The sequence below is a fragment of the Ctenocephalides felis genome, unplaced genomic scaffold, assembly GCF_003426905.1.
Source record: "Ctenocephalides felis isolate EL2017-DRISC unplaced genomic scaffold, ASM342690v1 CF-g0.4_SCAFFOLD_03573, whole genome shotgun sequence".
Lineage (NCBI taxonomy): Eukaryota > Metazoa > Arthropoda > Insecta > Siphonaptera > Pulicidae > Ctenocephalides > Ctenocephalides felis.
In genome coordinates, this window is record NW_020539727.1 from 25,236,459 (window position 1) to 25,256,188 (window position 19,730).

The following is a 19,730-nucleotide window of genomic DNA, read 5'->3' on the forward strand; positions in this document are numbered from 1 at the left end:
TTGTTGTAAATTGTAGTCTAAAAATGTTTACAATTGGGGCACAAAAGAATTCAACACATGTACTCTTTTAAAAATTCTAATATTTGTCCTTACTTACAGACCAATTTTGCCCTCAGAGAGTCTCCAAACATCCTCAACGAATTGACCCAGTATTTATACACACCATATGCCCTCCAAAAGTGGCCCGTTAAAATGATTGCAGTGCCGGAATTTTCTGCAGGTAATAAAATTGACAATGAAATGGTACCTTATTTACATCAGATTATATTTATATTTATTTATATTTATATTTATATTACATATACAGGATTGAATTTAGTAATTACAGAAAATAAATTATCTTAATTGAATTAATGACAGTAAAATACAACAATAAAATAATATTAAGCCTAACGTTAATATTATCTAATACAATAACTTGAAGAAAAAAATGTTATAATATTGAAATAGTTTATATAAGGCTTGTAGTCCAACGTAGATCTTGAGATTCTTCTTATGGTAAAAAAAATCCTTTAAATATCCGTTTGCAATTTTTATTTGAGTCCCATATCTGGAAAATAATAATTAAGAGCAGTATCAAAAAAGAATATAATATGAAAATAATTTTAATGATAATATACTAAGGTTAGAAAAAGTGTTAAAATAATTTGGAATAAAATTAGAAAAAGTATGGAAAAGGGAAAAAATAATAGTAACTGTAAACTAAAAAAAACGTATCAAATATTTATCAGTAGGCATTTCATTATCAAATAATGTTTGATATCGAAATTGGCAAACTCAGAAGTTTCGTAGAAACTTTGGGCTTTTAAAAGTTTAAGAATGCTATTATGAAATTGACGATCATTCAATTTCCTAACATATAGTGAGAATAGATTAAAAAGCTGTACTCCTCTTCCGTCTATGGTATTGAAAGATGTTTCAAGTTTAAAAGTTGGTCCTTTTATAGTCAAATTTCTTGTTTTTTAATAGAAATTCAACATGGAGGATAGGTTGAAGCGTTCAGGATTTATCTTAATGAATGACAACGTAATTAGCAAAAATATATAGGGAACAGTGAGAATGTTAAATAGTCGATAAAGATTCCTACATGAGTGCAAGGAACTGAGGGAAAAAAATATTCTTAATGCTCTTTTCTGTATTTTGAATATATCCTTTAAGGATGACGAGAATCCCCAGAATTGTATTCCATATGCGAGATGGAATAGAAATTAGAATAATAAATTTAAAGAAGGCAATTTAAACTAAATTTAGATTTTAGAATCCTCAACATGAAACAGCTTTTGTTAACTTAGGTACAAGTATGGAATGAATATGATTGTCCCAGTTTAAGTTTTTGTGTAATTGGATGCCTAGAAATTTGAGACTGAGGAAAATTCAAATTTAATGCTATTGATAGTTAAAGAATTGATCTCATGACTTATCCTATTTACTGTTCGAAAAGACATAATTTGGGTTTTGTCATTATATTGAGCAAAAGATTATTAGAATTTAATCAATTCATAATTAGTATTAATTATTATTCACTTCTTCTGAAGAATTGCTTTTTATAATCACACTAGTGTCATCGGCAAAAAGAATAAATTTACAGAGGTCTGTACATTTTGGCAGATCGTTTATGTAGATGAGAAATAATAATGGTCCGAGAATTGAGCCCTGAGGGACACCAAGCTTAATATTTTGTTTGTCTGAGATAATTACTCAACCACGATCATTCAGATAAACAGATTGAGTCCTATTTGATAAGTACGATGAAAATAATTCAAGAGCTTTACCATGCACACCGTATTTTTCGAACTTGTTTAAAAAAATTTCATGAGAGATGCAATCAAAAGCTTTGGACAAGTCACAGAAAACTGCAATGCAGAAACTACCATTAATTGTATCAATTGTAAAATTTTAGGTGCTATGGAGAATTGGGGAGCAGTGACTTTTAGAGAGTCTTTACTCCTGTACGATGATGTTGCGAGTGACACCAAGAGTAGATATTCGATTGTTTCGGTAGGTAAACATCCACTTATACCAGTCTAATTATTATTTTTTGAATTGCTCAGTATCCAGTATCAAAATTCAGAATCCTTTGCATTACCCAGAAAAGTTTAGACAAGTTTTAGTATCTTTAGTCTTATTTTTCCTTTTCCAGGTGATTGCCCACGAACTGACCCACCAGTGGCTGGGCAACCTAGTCACCCTCAAATGGTGGTGGAATGATTTATGGTTGAACGAAGGGGTAACCACCTACGTCACTGGTCTAATAGTGGAGCAAGTGCATCCAGAATGGAACTCTCTTCTGGAAAACACTGCCAAAACGGTCATGAGTTTGCTGGAAGTCGACTCTTTGAAGGGATCCCATCAGGTGAAAAATGGAAATTATACTTTCTGGTAATTTAGGTCAGATATATATTGCTTTTTTTTTGGTTTAGGTGTCTGTAAAAATTGCTAATCCAAATGATATTGGCCAGATTTTTGATTCTATATCGTACAGTAAAGGAAGTATGATTTTGAGGATGCTGGATTTGATTTTGGCTGATAATATATTCAGGCTAGGCTTGAAAAGGTATTTAGATGTAATTCATATTTTGCCAATTGTAGTACAAATAGTATGAGAATGTGTACTCACTTCATAGACAAATTAGTGCGAGTGACAATTTTATACAATTTTGTTTATATTTGGAAGTTAATTATTGCAAGTTGATACTGTTTAAGATAAATTGAAGATAATTTTATTATCTACTAGTCCATCAAAGACAGTATTTAGATACAATTAATATTTACCAGTTGTAGTGCAAATAGTATGAGAATGTACTCACTAGGGTTTGTCTGTTTTCAAAAAACCGGTTTTGAAACCCTTTTTTTTGACAAAAATTATGGAATTCGAAAACCGTTTTTTTAGTGAAAAAAGTCGTTTTTCACTGTATAAATGGAAAATGACAAATATAGCCAAATATAAAAGATAGATGAAAGCGTTTTGGTTCTTTAAATCATATCGTTTCAATAGCAATTGATATCTTATCAATCTGCAATGGTTCCCAGAAAGGTTTTGTATATATTAATTTAGATTTTTATATCAGTGTATATATTAATTTAAATCAGTGTGACTTTTCTTGAAAAAGTAACTTCCTCTACTCAAACTTAAAAAAAAAGAGTTTTAACCTCTAGAAGCGATAAACTAAAGAAAAAAAAAACTTAGAATTATTATATCAGGCTTTATAAACATTTAAGCATAATTGGTCGCAAGTATAAGAGTATTTTCTATTTCAGGAAATTTTGTGAGTAAACAAAGGACATGTCTAAGTAGCAATTTGATAGACGTTTTGAATCATATTATTATTAAACAAAAAATAATTAAATGTTTAAAATTAATTAATTAAATTGCTTGGAACAGAAATAATAGTTTACCCTAATTGTTTTTGAAACTAAAATTGATATTAACAAGTATGTATCAACATGTATCTAATATTTCTTTATTTTTTTTTTATTTAATAAATTTTTTTATTTAAATGTATTATTTTTATTTATTCGAAAGCTTTCCTTTGACTATCATAAAAATATTTTCATTCTTATATGTGAAAATGATGCATGAATAACGAATAATTATTTTCAAAGTTATTTAATCAGGATAAACTATTATTTTTTAGTTCTTCTAATTAAAATTAAAATAATTTTGTTTACTATCTATAAAATTGAACAATAAATAAATTCAGTCAAATACTACTCTAAATTACACTAAATTTGCGGATAAATTACAAAATATTCGAACAAAAATTTATTATTTATATAAAATTCGAAAACCGGTTTTTTAGTAAAATGAAAATTCGAAAACCGGTTTTCTGAAATGTTGGTTTTTGTATAAACCCTAGTAACTCACTTTGTAGACAAATCAGTCCGAGTGCAAAAATTTATCATTTTTCCTTTTCCAGTTATTTATCGGAGCACGCTTATTCTAATGCCCAAAAGGACGATTTATGGAAGCACCTATCAGCAAGTTATAGAAAGAAAGAATTGGACAAAAATGAAACCAAGTGCACACAGGACGACCTCAAAATTTTGAGCAGGGATGATGGAGTAAAAACTATAATGGATTCCTGGACTCTGCAGACTGGTTATCCCCTTATTAACGTTAAAAGGAACTATGAGAAAGACACTGCCTACATCACACAGGTAAAGGGTAAAAGATAGTTTTTAAACCTGTTTAATATTTTATTACCATTATCCTTTATCCAGGAGCGTTACCTGTTGCAACGCATGTTCGAAACAACTCCTGCAAAATGCAACATACAAAGATGATTCTTCTGACAATAAACAATGCTGGTACGTTCCTTTAAGTTACACCACTGAATCAGAGAAAGACTTCAACAACACCAGGCCCAGGAAGTGGTTGGTCTGTCCAGAAAATATGAAGTACGACAGGAAAAGGAATCTGAGGAGTGATAATATGATTAGTTTGGGATTCGATAATAACAGTACTGATGATGAGGAAGATGATTATAGTTATAATAAGACTGGTGCAGATGTCTTGAAGAAGAATTATGCTGTTGGTGCTGGTGCTGATGAAGATGTCGATTTGCCAGGGACTGCCACATTGAAGGATATGCCGGGGAAGGATCAGTGGGTTATATTTAATATACAAATGGCAGGTGAGTGGATGGATTAAATTTTAGAATATGAGGTTTATTAACTTCCCGTAGGGTAAGTTATTGTAATGGGCCGAAAATCGAAATTGAAAATTTTTACATTTCTCGACGTTTTGAAGGTTTCTGAACATTTTGGCATACCTCAGAAAAAATGGATGTGTGTGTGTGTGTATGTATGTATGGATACAAATTTCCAGTCACGTTTTAGGGCGCACGGATCAACCGATTTGAATGTTTCAAAAAACATTCGCTTCCTATTGATAGGGAAAAGAGCTGATTAGTTTTTGGCAAAGGCAGGTCCAGCCGTTTCGGAGATACGGAGCAAAGAGTGCAGAAAATAGAAATCGAATTTTTGAAGGAAAGGAGTATCCGATTTGAATGATCTAAAAAACATTCAATTAGAAATGATTGGGAGAAGTGTTTATTAGTTTTTGGCAAAGGCAGGCCCAGCCATTTCGAAGATACAGAGCTAAATATGTAAAAAATGGCAGTTTTTGAGAGAACTAAGCGTCCGATTTAAATGATTCAAAGAACTTTCAGCTTGTCTTAACAAAATAATTGATTTTGGAAAAAAAAATTTTGTTAAATTTTTTTTTTTTTTTAGTTTTTTGTATATCGAAAATATTCCAGATTTTATTTTTAATTCTGACTATAGTTCTAATATACTTTACAAATAATTTCAACTCTGCAATTCAGTTTATATAATTCTTATAAATATTAGACAATGTTACAATATTTATAATAATCTATTTGAAAACATTCAGTATTCCTCGAACATTTCGTTACGGTACGGAAAGTTCCAGCAATTTGCCTTAAGGCACGATGCCACCCACCCCACTAGTTTACTTTTTTTTTACTAAATTCTGGAAGGAGAAGTTTGGGTTTTTGCCATAAAGTATGAATTGCCTGAATTTTTTTCTTTCGCTATACGATTTGAATTATAATTTTTTTTTGTAAATAAAACATTATTTGTAATGATTATAATCTATGTTGAAGAAAAATAACAATTTTTAAAAAATCTTGAGACCGCACCGTTTATACTACAATCTTGTAATTTTGCTAAATACTACAAACTTTTTTTTGTCATACAACCTTAACAAAAAGAGATTATATATAAATATTTATATTAGATATATCGTCTAAAGCATAAATGCTCTTGATTACTTAACACAAATTGTTCATCTATACTAATTTTTTTTTTCATATTTTTAGGTATCTACAGAGTGAATTACGATTTGCAAACTTGGGAGAAATTAATTTTATATCTTCAATCAGAAAATTATGACAAAATACACATTTTGAATCGAGTACAACTCATTGATGATTCTCTGGACTTGGCCTGGTAATTTATTTATTTATATAATGTAGAATAATATAAATAATAATAAATTTTCTTAGGACTGGAGATCAGGATTATTCTGTAGCTTTAAAACTGGTCTCATATTTGAAACAAGAAACAGAATATATAGCTTGGAACTGCGCATTAAAAAATTTGGCCAAGCTTAAAAAAGCTTTGATGTATGGGGATGAGTTTCCTCTGTTTGAGGTAATAAATGATTAATAATCCTAATTTATAAAAAAAATTGTCACAATTTTAATTATATATTATACTAACTGTTTGAGAATACAAAAGAACAAGAGCAAAATTACAATAAAGCTAATTAAAATTCTTTAAATTTAGTAAATAGTGTGAGAGCTAATACCATTTTTATCTGTATTCATTAAAGTACTGGCGGGGCTAATATAATATTTCACTCACTCATCTATGACTAATATTTTGTATTTATTATTTGCAGAAATATATAAGCCAATTTATATCACCAATGTATGAACGATTGGGTGGTATTTCTCATCAGTTAAAAATCAAAAAGGGCAAATCGGCAGAAAGAGAAAATCTCACAGGTTAATATATAATATATATATATATATATATATATATATATATATATATAGTATGGTATCAATTGTATTTTTTACAAAAGTTGTAAATCCAAATCTACCAATGTATTTCAAATATCATTCTTATCATTTGCAGACCATTCTCGGCCTGAAGACATTGTGAAACACCGAATCCTGATCTCGTCCTGGGCATGCAGATATGCAATTTCAGATTGCAGACAAAAGGCAGTATCGTATTTTGAAGAATTCATGAACGCTCACAAAACTAAAAGTGACAGGGCAGCTGATGTGTAAAGGACCACTGTGTAATAATTAATAAAATAATAAAATCAGAATGTTTATTCTTGTGTTTTGTTTTCAGGATTCCTGCAGACATTGTGTCTATAGTTTACTGTACTGCTGTTCGATTTTCAGACCAGGTGAATAAGAAAATTAGGAGTAAAACATCTGATGATACCAGAAGAAAAGGTACGTATGGACATCTAGTAGTGTGTTATTTACCAGAAAATGGTTATTCAGTTTTTTATCTTGCAGGTTTTCACAATCATCCGGTGGTCAGAACTTACGGCACAAATAAAAATAATACTGATAAAAATTCTTCTTTATCATTTGAACTTTTAACAGACGAATGTACCAGCCAAGATGTAGAGAACGTAACATCATCTAGTGCTTTTGAATTTTTATGGAATTTAGCTGGAGATAGTAATCTGGCACAGACGCAAGTTTTGGCTATTTTGAAGGCTTTGGCTTGCACTACGGATAAAGATAAGGCTCTCAGGTATTGCAGATTTATCAATTGTCTTGAAAATGTTGTAAATTGTATGAAAATAATTTGGGTTGTTTGAAATTTTTACAAATCGCCTTAAAACATTGTAGATTGACTGAAAACGTGGTTGCAGAATGTAGATTGTTGAAAAACGTTTTTTTTTAAATGTTGGAAATTGTCTGAAAATGTTCTAAATGTTCTAAAAATGTTCTAAACACTGGAGAAATGTTATAAACAGTATGAGAATGTTGTAAACACTGTGAAAATTGTCTGAAAATGTTGTGAACTGTATGAAAATATTGTATATTGTCTGAAAATGTTGTAAACAGTGTGAACATGTTGCAAATTGTCCAAAGAGATTATCTTCTTAGTATTGTAAATTAGTCAAAAAAAATCATTACAGATTCATTTATCATTTACCATATTATTAATTTTTTGCAGATATTTGAACGCTTCTTTAGATCGCAATAGTTTTATCAGGAGACAAGATGCCCAACTTGCATTCTCGGGTGTTGCTTCAAACTCTAAAACTTTTATGGTGGCCAGAAAGTTTCTATATGAAAGAATCAAAGATATATACGAATAGTAAGTATAATAAATAACAAATATTATTCAAATAAGTACCTCATTTGGTTTGTTACTAGTTTGGGTCCGAATTCAAATAAATTGGGCAGTTATGTGGATGCAGTAGCGGATCAGATCACAACACAGAAAGATTATGATGAGGTAATAATTAATGTTTATATTTAATCATATACTACATATTTTAAAATATGTATTAATTGTTATTTTAAATGGTACATTTATAGTTGGTGGAGTTCACAAAGCAGAATGCAAAATATTTAGCACGTTCTCAACTGATTATTAAAAAATCATTAGAAAGTGCCCAATTAATGATACATTGGCAACAAAAGCATTACGATAGAGTAATAAAACTTTTAAAGGAATATACGCAAGATTAAGTATTATTTTTAATTACATTGACTGTGTACTAGTAAGTGCTTGTGAATAAAATAAAATACTCTTGTATAAATACAAAGATCTATTTATTGTTCTTATAATTATTAAATAATATTTCATTTTACTTCTTAAGGCTGTTAGTGATCCATTGCAAGTAAGGATCGTTCCCATTGTCTATTTTAACACTAATCACTTCGCAGACTTCATATGGGTGATTCTTTTTAACAAATGCTGTAAGTTCAGGGATTTTGTTCGTTTGTGTCTTGATCATCATTAGAAGTTCAGAATCCTCCTCCATTTTGCCTTGCCAGGAGTAAATGGAGATTATGTTCGGTATTATGTTGACGCAAGCAGCTAGTTTCTCCTAAACAGAAACAGGAGTAAAATATATGTCAGTATATATTATAAATGTATATTAATTATATACCTGAACTAAGTCTTTGGCTATTCTTTTGGCAATTTCTTGCGTAGGCACTGTGACATACGCTATGGAATGAGTGCCAGAAATGTAACTTGACATTGTTCTCGTATTATTAAGATTTTGTGTTAACGTTAATGCTCGTCGGAGCATAAAAGCTGTAATTAATAATACAGTTATGCTAATAATTTCCCTGGGCATTAAATATATATTTAAAACTTTTTTAAATTTATTGGCATGACAGTTTAAACTATCGAGTAAATTTGAGGTTATATTCGATATATATTTATTTTCGATATATATATCAAAGTGTTATTAATTATTACATAATATGCTTATAAATGATCAGTTATATTAATATCAATATCCTTTTATGCATCTAAGTATATATTTTAATGGTTTTATAAATAATTGTCATGACAGTTAACCACAACAAATTAAATTAGAGGTTTTTGACTTATATTTTAAAAACAAATATTAAAAAGAATTAATTGTTATTTAATATATCTTTATGAATGATTAATATAGTTCTGTAAATAATTTTTTGGCATCTAAATATATATTTTAAATATTTTACAAAATTTTGACATGACAGTTCATCATAACAAAGTTAGTTTGAGATTAACTACTATTTTTATTTATTAAACAGTGTTATTAATTGTAATATAGTATATATTATTTAGTTACTAGTATATAATTAATATTAGAGTTATATCAATAATTTGCTTACGAATTTAGATATATATTTAAATCGTTTGAAAAGTTTTGGTCTTGACAATTTCATCAAGACAAGATTGAGGTTAGAAACCATTTATATTTATTTGTAAAAACAATATTTAGCATGTTATATAGTATTATATATTTTGTTATTGGTAAATAATTAATATTAGAATTATATTAATAATTTCTTTACGAACATAAATATATATTTTAATACGGATTTGTGTCCGTTTGACAGTTAACTGCAATTTAAATTTGAGCTTTGTCAACGATTAAAAGTGTTAATAAATTTCATATATTTTTCACCAAATATACGGTTTTAATAATTTAGAGTATGTAACCTCTAATTCTTTCAGTTACAACAATGTGTACCCCAAATAAGAAGACAAAGCTATCTCATTTAACACCTTGCAGGCGAATGGGTTTAAATAGGTCTCCAAGAAACTTTACGCCACCTTTCAAAGATAAAAAAGTGCACGTTGAGAGCCCTTTGGTAGAGAATACTAATAATAATGAGTATAAGACTCCAAGGAAAGTTATTAGTAGTAGGAGTAAGAATAAACTTGTATTCGAGGATAAAGGTAACTTATAGCATGATTTAATTTTGTTACATTACTATAACATTGTTGATTTCTCTTTAATAATAATTATTTATCAATATTATAGTTATTTTAATAACATTGTTAATTCTACCACAGTTGCTAAAGGTGTTTCCGTATCGACTGAAGAAGATTTAGTATCTAATTATGTACCTGAAGATAATTATGTTGAAGCAACATCGTCTGTTGACGAAGATCGCCTTAAAGATGTGCCTTTGGTTGAAGTTTTCAATGCACATTCTGACATCAAACAAGTATTTATAACAATTGCTCCTATAAGTAATCAGATTGGCAAACGTAATTTTATTATTGTTTTATTAAAACAGGTCTGCAGAACACCCAATGAACAAAATACATTTGTTCAAGCGCAAAATGATTTAATAAATGCTCTTAATACACAAGAAGACCTCAAAACAAGCCCTAGTGAACCTATTGAACTTAATTCTACTATTAGTGCAAATTTAACAGACCTAGAATCATTTTTTGATGCTGCAAGTAGTAATATTTTACCAGAAGCATCCAATGGGCCAAAAATTACACAACAAGATGTCACCCAGAGTGATCTGCTGAAACTAAAGCGAGAAATTGCTTTAAAGAAAAGAAAACTTAGAGAGCTTGAAGGACATGTTTGTGCTGATGATGTAACGGCACAAATTGCAATCTGGAAAAGTGCTACTAGAGAGATTCTAGAAGATTTATTGACATCGATGAAGAATGAGAATAACGACTGCAGAAATGTGCAAATTGTAAATATATTGAAGGCTTTAAATATTTCTTCTGAATTGATTGGGTATGATGCAGTATCCGAAGACTTTATAGATTAATTATGAAGGTTACATTATTTATATTCTTGTGATATATTAGGCATAGTTAAATTATAAACAAATACTTAATTTTCTAATTATATTATTACTTCTACATTTACATTATTATTCTATGCATAACTATGTGGTTTCAAAGGCCTTTCGGGGTCAAACAACTTCGGTTCATGCAAAAAATCAGGGTCTTTATTATAATAAGGCATAAAACCAGCAACTTGAGCCTTCACAATCTCCTGTTCCACTTGTTTTTGCTTATTAGAACACAAGCCTGTGATGTGCCTTCCATACAGGCGACCTGTGTAAGGGCTCTGAAACTGTGATAGAAGTTTAACATTTTTATAATCAGGTTGTATATTGTATTTGCAGAGGATGCATTGTTGTTTTTCTTTCTGGAAAGGATTTGGTATGTCCACAGGCTCGTCTGAAGAAGTCACATTGGTTGATTGAGAGAGAGGTGTTAAGCAAATGTTTCTTTTGATGACTGTAGAGCCTGTAAAGAAAATTCGGGTAAATGGTAATGATTTAAACACATACACTACTCGAGATTTATACCATATTGTTGATATATTCTCCTAATTAAACAGTTCATGATGTAAAACAATATTAGATAGGTTATGTTTTATTGCAAACGATTGTTGATTAACACAATAGCAATGTTTATATAGGAATCTTTTCAGTGTATATATTAAATTATAAACGTTTTTATATTACATTATATTTTATAAAACGTATTTATACATAAACTTTAATTAAAAGTAACCTAATAGCGCACTGTCAAGTGTCAGTGTGTATTTTTGTGTTGGTAGTTTGCACAGATAATTTTTGTGAGCCAAATTTGAATTTGAAATGTTTATCAAACAGTTTAATATTAAATATAACAATATTTATACATAGATTGCTAAATTTTGAATGTTTTCATAGGTTTAAATCGCTATTTATATAATATAATTTGTTTGTAACAAGTACACTTTTTTGGAGCCAAATTTGAACCTAAAATGCAAATGAATGAACATTTTTTATTAATATAATATCAATTAATTAAAACAAATTGCATACATTAATTCCAATATTTGTATAAATATTTTTTTCATATTCAAAATAATTTAATTAATAATTACTATATGTATTTATATACTGTACATATTTCAATTTCTACAAATTTCATTCATCATATCTCTATTTATTTTCTCAAACGATGACTCTTCCAATTTATTTATAACATCTTTAGGGACCCATTTGATTTTTGGATCAGATTCTGTAAATGGATCCTTAGATTGGACATCTAAATCCTCAATCTCATTTGGTAAAATCAATCTGAAACATTATTTGAAAATATTAATAAGTAAAATTAACCTTAGTTGCAATTGCAACTATTAAGATGTAAACAAAGTATTAATAATTTAAATTATTAATACTTTGTTTACATCTTAAGTACCTGTATGAATGTAAAAACATTCTATAAGGCCTTTTATCCTCTGATCGACCGTATGTGTAATCCCCAATTATAGGGTGACCGATAAACTGACAATGGACACGTATTTGATGTCTTCTGCCTATAATTTTTAATTAAATGAGCTTTAAATAATTATTATAAGGGTTTGCGCTCACCTGTGTGCGGCCTAATCAAAACTTTAGTAGCTTCTTTTCCATTATACAAGCCTTTTGATAATATCATAATTTTAGTACTTGCATCACGTGGGGACTGACAATTCTCATCAGATGCTACACACATTTTGTGGGAACCTTTCACATGCCTCCTATCTTCACCTACAAACATTAAATATTAAAACATAACAACAGACAAGTTTCTATTACATTTTACAAACCAACGCCTTGCACAACGTTTGTAAATTCTTCTTCCAAATGTCCTCTGAGTAATGCCAAATAATATTTTTTGGCATGTCTTTTCTCAAAAGCTTTCACAGCTGCCGAGCATGATGTCTTTGTTAATGCAATGCACATAACACCACTTGTCGAATAATCTAAACGATTTGCAAAATGGAATTCATGAAATAAATCGGAATTGGCCAAGTTTGGAAAGGTGTCTTTTAGTAACGTTTGAACAGTGGGCTAAAAATAAATGATTTATTAACTTTGAATGACAGAATTGGATAATATTTACTTACTTTGACTTTGCTATCATCGCTGTTAATCAAAATATCGAATGGTTTATTGACAATAATAAAATTATCACTTTTATGCAAAACGTCTAAAGAAGGCTTTTTATGAGAAGAAAATAAGCAAGAGATCAATTTTTCCAGATAATTTAAAATTGGCATACGAAGTAAGTATAAAAGCAATTGTAACAAAAAGTCTAACAGTAATTCGATCATTTTTATTGTTTTGTATAAAATTTAATAGAAAGTGTTACATTTTTGTGTTGATAATAATAATAAACAAATTTTGTTTTGAAGTGTAACGATTAATGTCAAAGTTTTTGAGGTTATTGACAGCTCAGATAATGGAGATGAAAAATTATGATATTTATACTTAAAACATATTTATTATATAATTTTGATAGTTAAATTATTCAAATATGTTTAATATATATATGCTAACTTGAGTTTATTAAATTTTCTGCTTGAAGCTGTTTTAATAATTATTTGAGTATGGCTTTTTTGGTGTTGCTATATTATTAAAATTAATATTGAAATATAATAATGTGTATTATAAATTACGCTTAATTATTATTGCAATACAATATGATAGTATCAGTATGGGATATGTTAATGTTTAATTTTTATATTTTAAATATTTCAAAAACCGCGCGCTTTTTTGTGCACAATTGCGTAGCCTACTTCACTCTGTCCATTTTCAATGTGGAGGACAAGCTGTCAAAGTCTGGCAAATATATTTTAATTTAATAATTTTTGTCTGTTTTAAATAAAAAATGTTTCGGAGAGCGATTTCTAGTGCTACTAAATTGCACAAACAAACTTTAGGTAATCAAATTGTGCAAGTCAGGAACCATGGTGGAACGTAAGTTTGACATATTGTAGTTGTAACTTGGTTATAATTATGTAATTTGTAATATATAATGGAAATAACTTCTTTATTTAGTAAAATATAATATCTACATCGTCAGCAAAAACATTTTTCTATTTACTTAAGTCTATATCACTTATAATTTATATACTCAACATATTTGTCATCTGTATATGAACACTGTCATGATAATTCAAGTCATATATACAGGGAATAACTATATTAATATAATAGTTAAAAATCTTTAATATAAAGTATTACATACTTCTCTATATTAATACTTTAAGCATATACTTTAGAATGAAAGAAAATAATAACAGCAGTTATGTTTATGTTTTACATATAAAGGGGCTTTTCAATTTCTTTGCAATACGAATTCACTCATCAATCAAAAGTCAATTGTTCATTGTCACACCTGTAAAGACAAAACAAATCAATTCGGACCAAAAATTATTGATTAAAAGAGTCTTAAGTCTAAAATAGGTTTCAGGAACAGTTAAAAATATTTATTTTGGTAACTGCAACATATGTTTTCATAAAAATATTATTTTAGTGCCAATTACCGCTGTGCTTCACGTCCTTCAAAGAAATTAAACTTCTCGGTGAACTTACTGGGGCTTTAATGTGGTACTGGTGCTTGTACCATATTTGGACTGAACCGGATCATATTTTAGTATGTATTTTTTGAATATTAATACTTCAATCAATAACATTTGATTTTATTTCATCTATTCATCTTATGATGCAGATCTTCTAAATATTCATACCCTAATCAATAATATTCCATTCTATTCTATCTATCTATCTTTTGGTACATGTTTTTTAATCATAAATATCTTAAATTTCATTTTATTTCAATACTTTAATTATTTTTAGGGAGAGTTTCCTTATCCTGATCCTAGTAAATGGACGGATGAAGAACTTGGTATCCCAGCCGAGTAATGATGGATAGTTAATTGATAGAAATAATTAAATATTGAAATTTAATGAAGTATCTGGATTGTATATGGTACTGCAACTTGTATATAGAAAGTGAATAAGATGTGTTAAACGGTAGTGAAATGGAAAAAATATTTATTTGTTTATCCAGTAACGTTTAATTTTCTTGCAGTTTTTAATATGTATATATATATATATATATATATATATCTTTTTATGTGAAATACAAGCATAAAAATATAATGAGCAAGTATAGCACAAGTCTATCAAAAAATTGAGATAATATGATTCACATTTTCATTTCTTTCCTCATTCTTACGTTTATACTTTTTTTCTATTTAACACCATAAAATTTATAAAAATAAGCAACACAAAATATATATTAATTATATTTTTAAATTAAAAGAAGTTCAGCATTAGTCTTTGTTAACTTTCTGATGGGGAGTTTATGTTTTTGCTAGTTAAACTCAATTTGCTTATTTTGTTCATTAAGGTCTTTCATTAAATCTTGACTATGATTATGCTATGATTTTAAAAATTTAAATGTCAGTTGCTGAAACATGATAGGGATTAGCATTGATTAATTCAACGATTGGTTAGTAAAATGTTTTGTCCACATTTTCACCAAAAATCCTGAACTGGTTTTGAAAATTTGAAAAGACAACAGTTGATTTTATTATTTTAAAGATTCTAAATATCAACTATATCTAAAATATAAGATTGTAAAACAAGGTGTGCGAACAGTGCATTTTTTTAAAAACATTACTATGCTTTAATACAAATTATAGATACCTCACAAGTTCATTTTAGTATCATGAGTATTAGTAAAATGTTTTGTCCACGTTTAACCAAAAATCCTGAACTGATTTTGAAAATTTGAAAAGACAACAGTTGATTATATTATTTTTTACTATAAATAAAGGTTTTAAATATCAACGATATCTAAAATATAAGATTGTAAGACAAGCTGTGCGAACAGTACATTTTTTTTTAAAAAAACATTACTATACTTTAATACAGATTATAGATACTTCACGAGTGTAAGTTGGATTTCAAAATATTTTTTTAATTAGTGTTGAACCAAAATAATTGTTCATTTCAGTATCTGTTGCAGTTTTAGATATATTAAAGAATGTTTATGCAAATTAACAAGATTGTAATACAAACGGTGTGGCCAGAAGATTTTTTTGGGGGGGGGGGGGGGCTATTGAAAGGCCGCTGTTCCATATGTGGCACAACTTGCGCCTTACATGATTGAACACCTGCTACTAAGAATTGATACATACGTTTTAATTTACAAATCGGACAATTAATTGCTATTAACTAATAATTATTGCTACTTTTATTATTTATATTATTTTTTACTACGCCTATGCGTGCGCACTTGAACATTGGTACCGCCGACCCCGCAAGAGGCGCTGCTCTAACTTCAGCTTCAACTTCAGCTCGGCTCTCGTCGTTCAGTCAGTCAATTTCCAATATGGCGTGCGCGTCGTGAGTGCGTCCGAAGCATTGCTCGTCTCCAAAACACGAATTAAAATGTCAAAAACTACGTGAATCGCATTCGAAACACTCCATAAACATTTATAAACCTTTAACGTTTTGATCCAAGCAAAATTCGCAGTTCGGGAAATGTTTAAACTCGTAGAAATTTGATTAAACGGTGCGTTGGATATGTGAAAGTTTTTTGTGTGATTGTGTTGTTAATAAATGAATTTGAAGTGAAACTACACTTGGATGTAGAACGAGCTGTAAACGACATATTAATATACAAAAAGGTAATTGTTGTTTGATGATTTTTGTTATTTGATTAAGCTTAAGGATTTGTTTTTGTGTCCGTCGTCTTGTTGTCATGTTAGGCTAGGTTCTGTCACGCCCTTCAAAAACATACATGAGTTTATATATAAATATATTTATATATATTCTGACATTAGGAAATCGTACATAGTTTTATTATTCCATTATATAAAAACTGCATAATGTCTGAAATTGCAAATAAATTTTAGTACATATTTTTTCTTATACGGCTCCATACTTATGTATTTTTTGTTTACCAACATTAAGAATGGCGTTCGACTTATTTTTATTGCATTTTAATTAATATCTATAAATACTTGGAATATTTCGTGATTGCAATTATATTATACAATAATATATTATATAATTGTAGCCATAAATAATTAATATAAAATTGTTACATTCAGACATTAAAGCAGTGGTTTCCAATCGTTTTGTACTTGCGGTCTCCTTGATTTTTCTTAAATATGTACTTAATTGATAAATTTTATTATTGTTAGAAAATAATATTGATAATGAGTTTGGAATTTTTAACGTTAGTCATAATTAATTTAAAATGATTATACCAGGGGCCTTTAAACTTCATCAGCATTTAAACACCAATTGTTAGAAAATTTGTATTTTTGGTATTCATAGTTAAGGGGTTCATAAACACTTACTGAATATATATTTATATATATATATATATATATATATATAATTTGAGTTGAAAAGTCGGACGTTACATCAATAAAAATAGTATGAGAGTTTTTAGAAATTTATTTAAAATCCATACGTTTCGGCTAGCATCTTAGCCTTCATTCAGTGGCAATCAATTTAACTATAAAAATTAATACTAAATAAATAATATATAAGAATATATATTATTATTATTATTATTATTATATAATATAATAAATAATAATATGTAAGAAATTTCATAGAAAAACAGTAATAGTGATAATAATAATAATAATAAAACACTTACACTTTTGTATCCTAATATAACATATGAAAACATTATTAATCCGTGGTATGAGTATGTGCACATTGATAAAATATATATTTTTTAACATCACAGATGGTAAAACACACAAATAAACATGATAATTTAACAAGTTGTCAAAACTATGTATTTACTGTTAGGAGTTTAAGATAGAAATGTCACATTTTTTCTTGAAGCAGTTTTTAGCATGTGTTCAAATTTTATGGGAAATTTAAAAAGCGATTGGATCTTGTCATTTTTTTAAAGAAATTTTGAAACGCTATTTAGGAACCACGTGTTTGTTTTGTTCAGGGCCATATTGTCGAATCGTTTGTTTATGACCCTGTCTATATGCAATTGCAAAAACAACCCCTCAGCAAATCTTCTTTTAATTACGCTCTCTTCAAAATGTAACATTTTGCGTTGAAAAATCTATATTATGGTTTAAATTATTAATATGCTGGGTTAACATTGTCTTAAATTGTTTGGAATTTTTTGAGTTATTTTTATGTTGATGAAGACTTTTACTCAAGTTTTGGATAGTTTCTCCGATATAAAAAAGTTCGCAATTAGAGCAATTAATCTGATATACCAAGTTCTTGAGGTCAGAATTAAACTTAGATTTAATTTGTGTAAAAATGGAACTAAGGGTTTATATATATATATATATATATATATATAATGATTATTATTATTATTATTCCTGTGTCTATATTTCTCTTACATAAAAGATAACAACTACAAGCAATATTTTAAAATATTCGACATTAAAGTTATGCAAAACAATGGAGATTTTTCATTATCAGTTATTTAATATTTTTAAATATTTATAAAGCCGCACAATAAATATTGAAAATATTTGACGTTAAATTTCAATTTAACAAATTTTATTATACTCTTGTGAATTTTATGGACGTCTGTTTGCACATGGCTCGAATATTTGCACATGTGCTATTGAAATAACACATATGTAGATACATATGAGTATATATAAATGTGTATGTATGTATAGACAAGGTTATGAATGCAAATTTGAATAGTATTTTAGCTCGAACTACTTTTACTTTCTTGTTCGACATTTAACAATTTAACAATTCTAGTTGTGTCACTAATTAAATAAATTAAAACGATGTCGACGTCGTGGATTTCAAAGACAAAGAAATGTGTATGGAAAAGCATTTTTGTAAATTTTAATCCAATGTGAAAATTAACGAAAAAATTGCGAATATATATATGCATTCATAATATATAATTATTTTCTATGTATTACTGGCGATAAGAAGAATGTCTGTTAACGGTATATCAAAAATAACTGCATAATTGCATGCAGATAAGGATTATTCGATTTATATGCATTTTTCGTTTTTTGCAAGTGTTTTCTCTACACGTGGTGTAATTTATCATCGATATGCACACTTACATTTGCACACACATCTAAAGCACTTTTTGCAGATAATTATTCATTTCAACAAATCTTAACTTTTTATTTAACATTTATTGTACATTTTGTAATTTAATGATGTTTTGCTTATTGGGCATAGGTCAAATAGGAGAAGGATATAATAGTTATAATAGATTTATTAACTTGTACACTGAAATTAAATTACCTGTCCCAAGTATTCAACAAATTTTACTCTTGTATTGTTCAAATTTAAATTGGATATTATGAAAATTTGTATATATCTTTACGTTTCAAAACCTTCTGAACATTTTGGCATACCTTAGAAAAAATTGATGTGTGTGTGTGTGCGGGAACAAATTTTCGTCGACGATTTCGGGAACACCGATCAACCGATTTCAACATTCGATTCATATTGATAAGGAGATGTGCTGATTGGTTTTTGGCAAAGGCAGCTCCAGCAGTTACGGAGATAAAGAGCAAAGAGTGCAGAAAATAGAAATCGAGTTTTTGAGAGAACGGAGCATCCGATTTGAGTGATCTAAAAAACATTCAATTAGTAATGATTGGGAGAAGTGGTTATTAGTTTTTGGCAAAGGCAGGCCCAGCCATTTCGCAGATACAGAGCTAAATGTGCAAAAAATGACAGTTTTTGAGAGAACTAAGCGTCCAATTTGAATGATTCAAAGAACTTTCTGCTTGTTTTAACAAAATAATTCAGATTTTATTTTTAATTTTGACTAAAGTTCTAATATACTTTAAACAAAGAATTTCAACTTTGCAATTCAGTTTATATAATTCTTATAGATATTAGACAATTTAACAATATTTA

At 28.4% G+C, this 19,730-nt stretch overlaps 5 protein-coding genes across 5 annotated transcripts in view; 2 read left to right on the top strand and 3 right to left on the bottom strand.

Annotated features, from left to right (window-relative positions):
- Nucleotides 1-8,258, top strand: part of LOC113389827 (aminopeptidase N-like) — a 24,649-nt gene extending 16,391 nt beyond the window's left edge. The window contains 15 exon segments of the mRNA XM_026626831.1: nucleotides 100-220; nucleotides 1,901-1,998; nucleotides 2,141-2,353; nucleotides 2,421-2,554; nucleotides 3,918-4,165; nucleotides 4,281-4,634; nucleotides 5,844-5,973; nucleotides 6,030-6,177; nucleotides 6,428-6,533; nucleotides 6,667-6,820; nucleotides 6,892-6,998; nucleotides 7,065-7,308; nucleotides 7,738-7,881; nucleotides 7,941-8,022; nucleotides 8,106-8,258. Coding sequence (XP_026482616.1) covers nucleotides 100-220; nucleotides 1,901-1,998; nucleotides 2,141-2,353; nucleotides 2,421-2,554; nucleotides 3,918-4,165; nucleotides 4,281-4,634; nucleotides 5,844-5,973; nucleotides 6,030-6,177; nucleotides 6,428-6,533; nucleotides 6,667-6,820; nucleotides 6,892-6,998; nucleotides 7,065-7,308; nucleotides 7,738-7,881; nucleotides 7,941-8,022; nucleotides 8,106-8,258 — 2,436 coding nt within the window.
- Nucleotides 8,259-8,353: 95 nt separating this feature from the next.
- On the bottom strand, nucleotides 8,354-8,946 carry LOC113389246 (protein CutA homolog). Its single transcript, XM_026626301.1, has 2 exons — nucleotides 8,684-8,946; nucleotides 8,354-8,620 (listed from the first exon to the last, which is right to left on the bottom strand). Exons 1-2 carry the CDS (start codon nucleotides 8,873-8,875, stop codon nucleotides 8,378-8,380), a joined length of 435 nt encoding a protein of 144 aa, XP_026482086.1. The 5' UTR covers nucleotides 8,876-8,946; the 3' UTR covers nucleotides 8,354-8,377.
- Nucleotides 8,947-9,509: 563 nt separating this feature from the next.
- Nucleotides 9,510-10,817, top strand: LOC113389828. Its single transcript, XM_026626832.1, has 4 exons — nucleotides 9,510-9,546; nucleotides 9,751-9,975; nucleotides 10,093-10,247; nucleotides 10,320-10,817. The coding sequence occupies exons 1-4, from the start codon at nucleotides 9,516-9,518 to the stop codon at nucleotides 10,815-10,817; spliced, it is 909 nt and encodes a 302-aa protein (XP_026482617.1). The 5' UTR covers nucleotides 9,510-9,515.
- Nucleotides 10,818-10,927: 110 nt separating this feature from the next.
- LOC113389829 (28S ribosomal protein S18c, mitochondrial-like) lies at nucleotides 10,928-11,559 on the bottom strand. Its single transcript, XM_026626833.1, has 2 exons — nucleotides 11,367-11,559; nucleotides 10,928-11,304 (listed from the first exon to the last, which is right to left on the bottom strand). The coding sequence occupies exons 1-2, from the start codon at nucleotides 11,401-11,403 to the stop codon at nucleotides 10,928-10,930; spliced, it is 414 nt and encodes a 137-aa protein (XP_026482618.1). The 5' UTR covers nucleotides 11,404-11,559.
- A 400-nt stretch (nucleotides 11,560-11,959) lies between these two features.
- Nucleotides 11,960-13,147, bottom strand: LOC113389830 (RNA pseudouridylate synthase domain-containing protein 1-like). Its single transcript, XM_026626834.1, has 5 exons — nucleotides 12,941-13,147; nucleotides 12,641-12,884; nucleotides 12,423-12,581; nucleotides 12,250-12,367; nucleotides 11,960-12,128 (listed from the first exon to the last, which is right to left on the bottom strand). Exons 1-5 carry the CDS (start codon nucleotides 13,145-13,147, stop codon nucleotides 11,960-11,962), a joined length of 897 nt encoding a protein of 298 aa, XP_026482619.1.
- Between the last annotated feature and the right edge of the window lie 6,583 nt (nucleotides 13,148-19,730).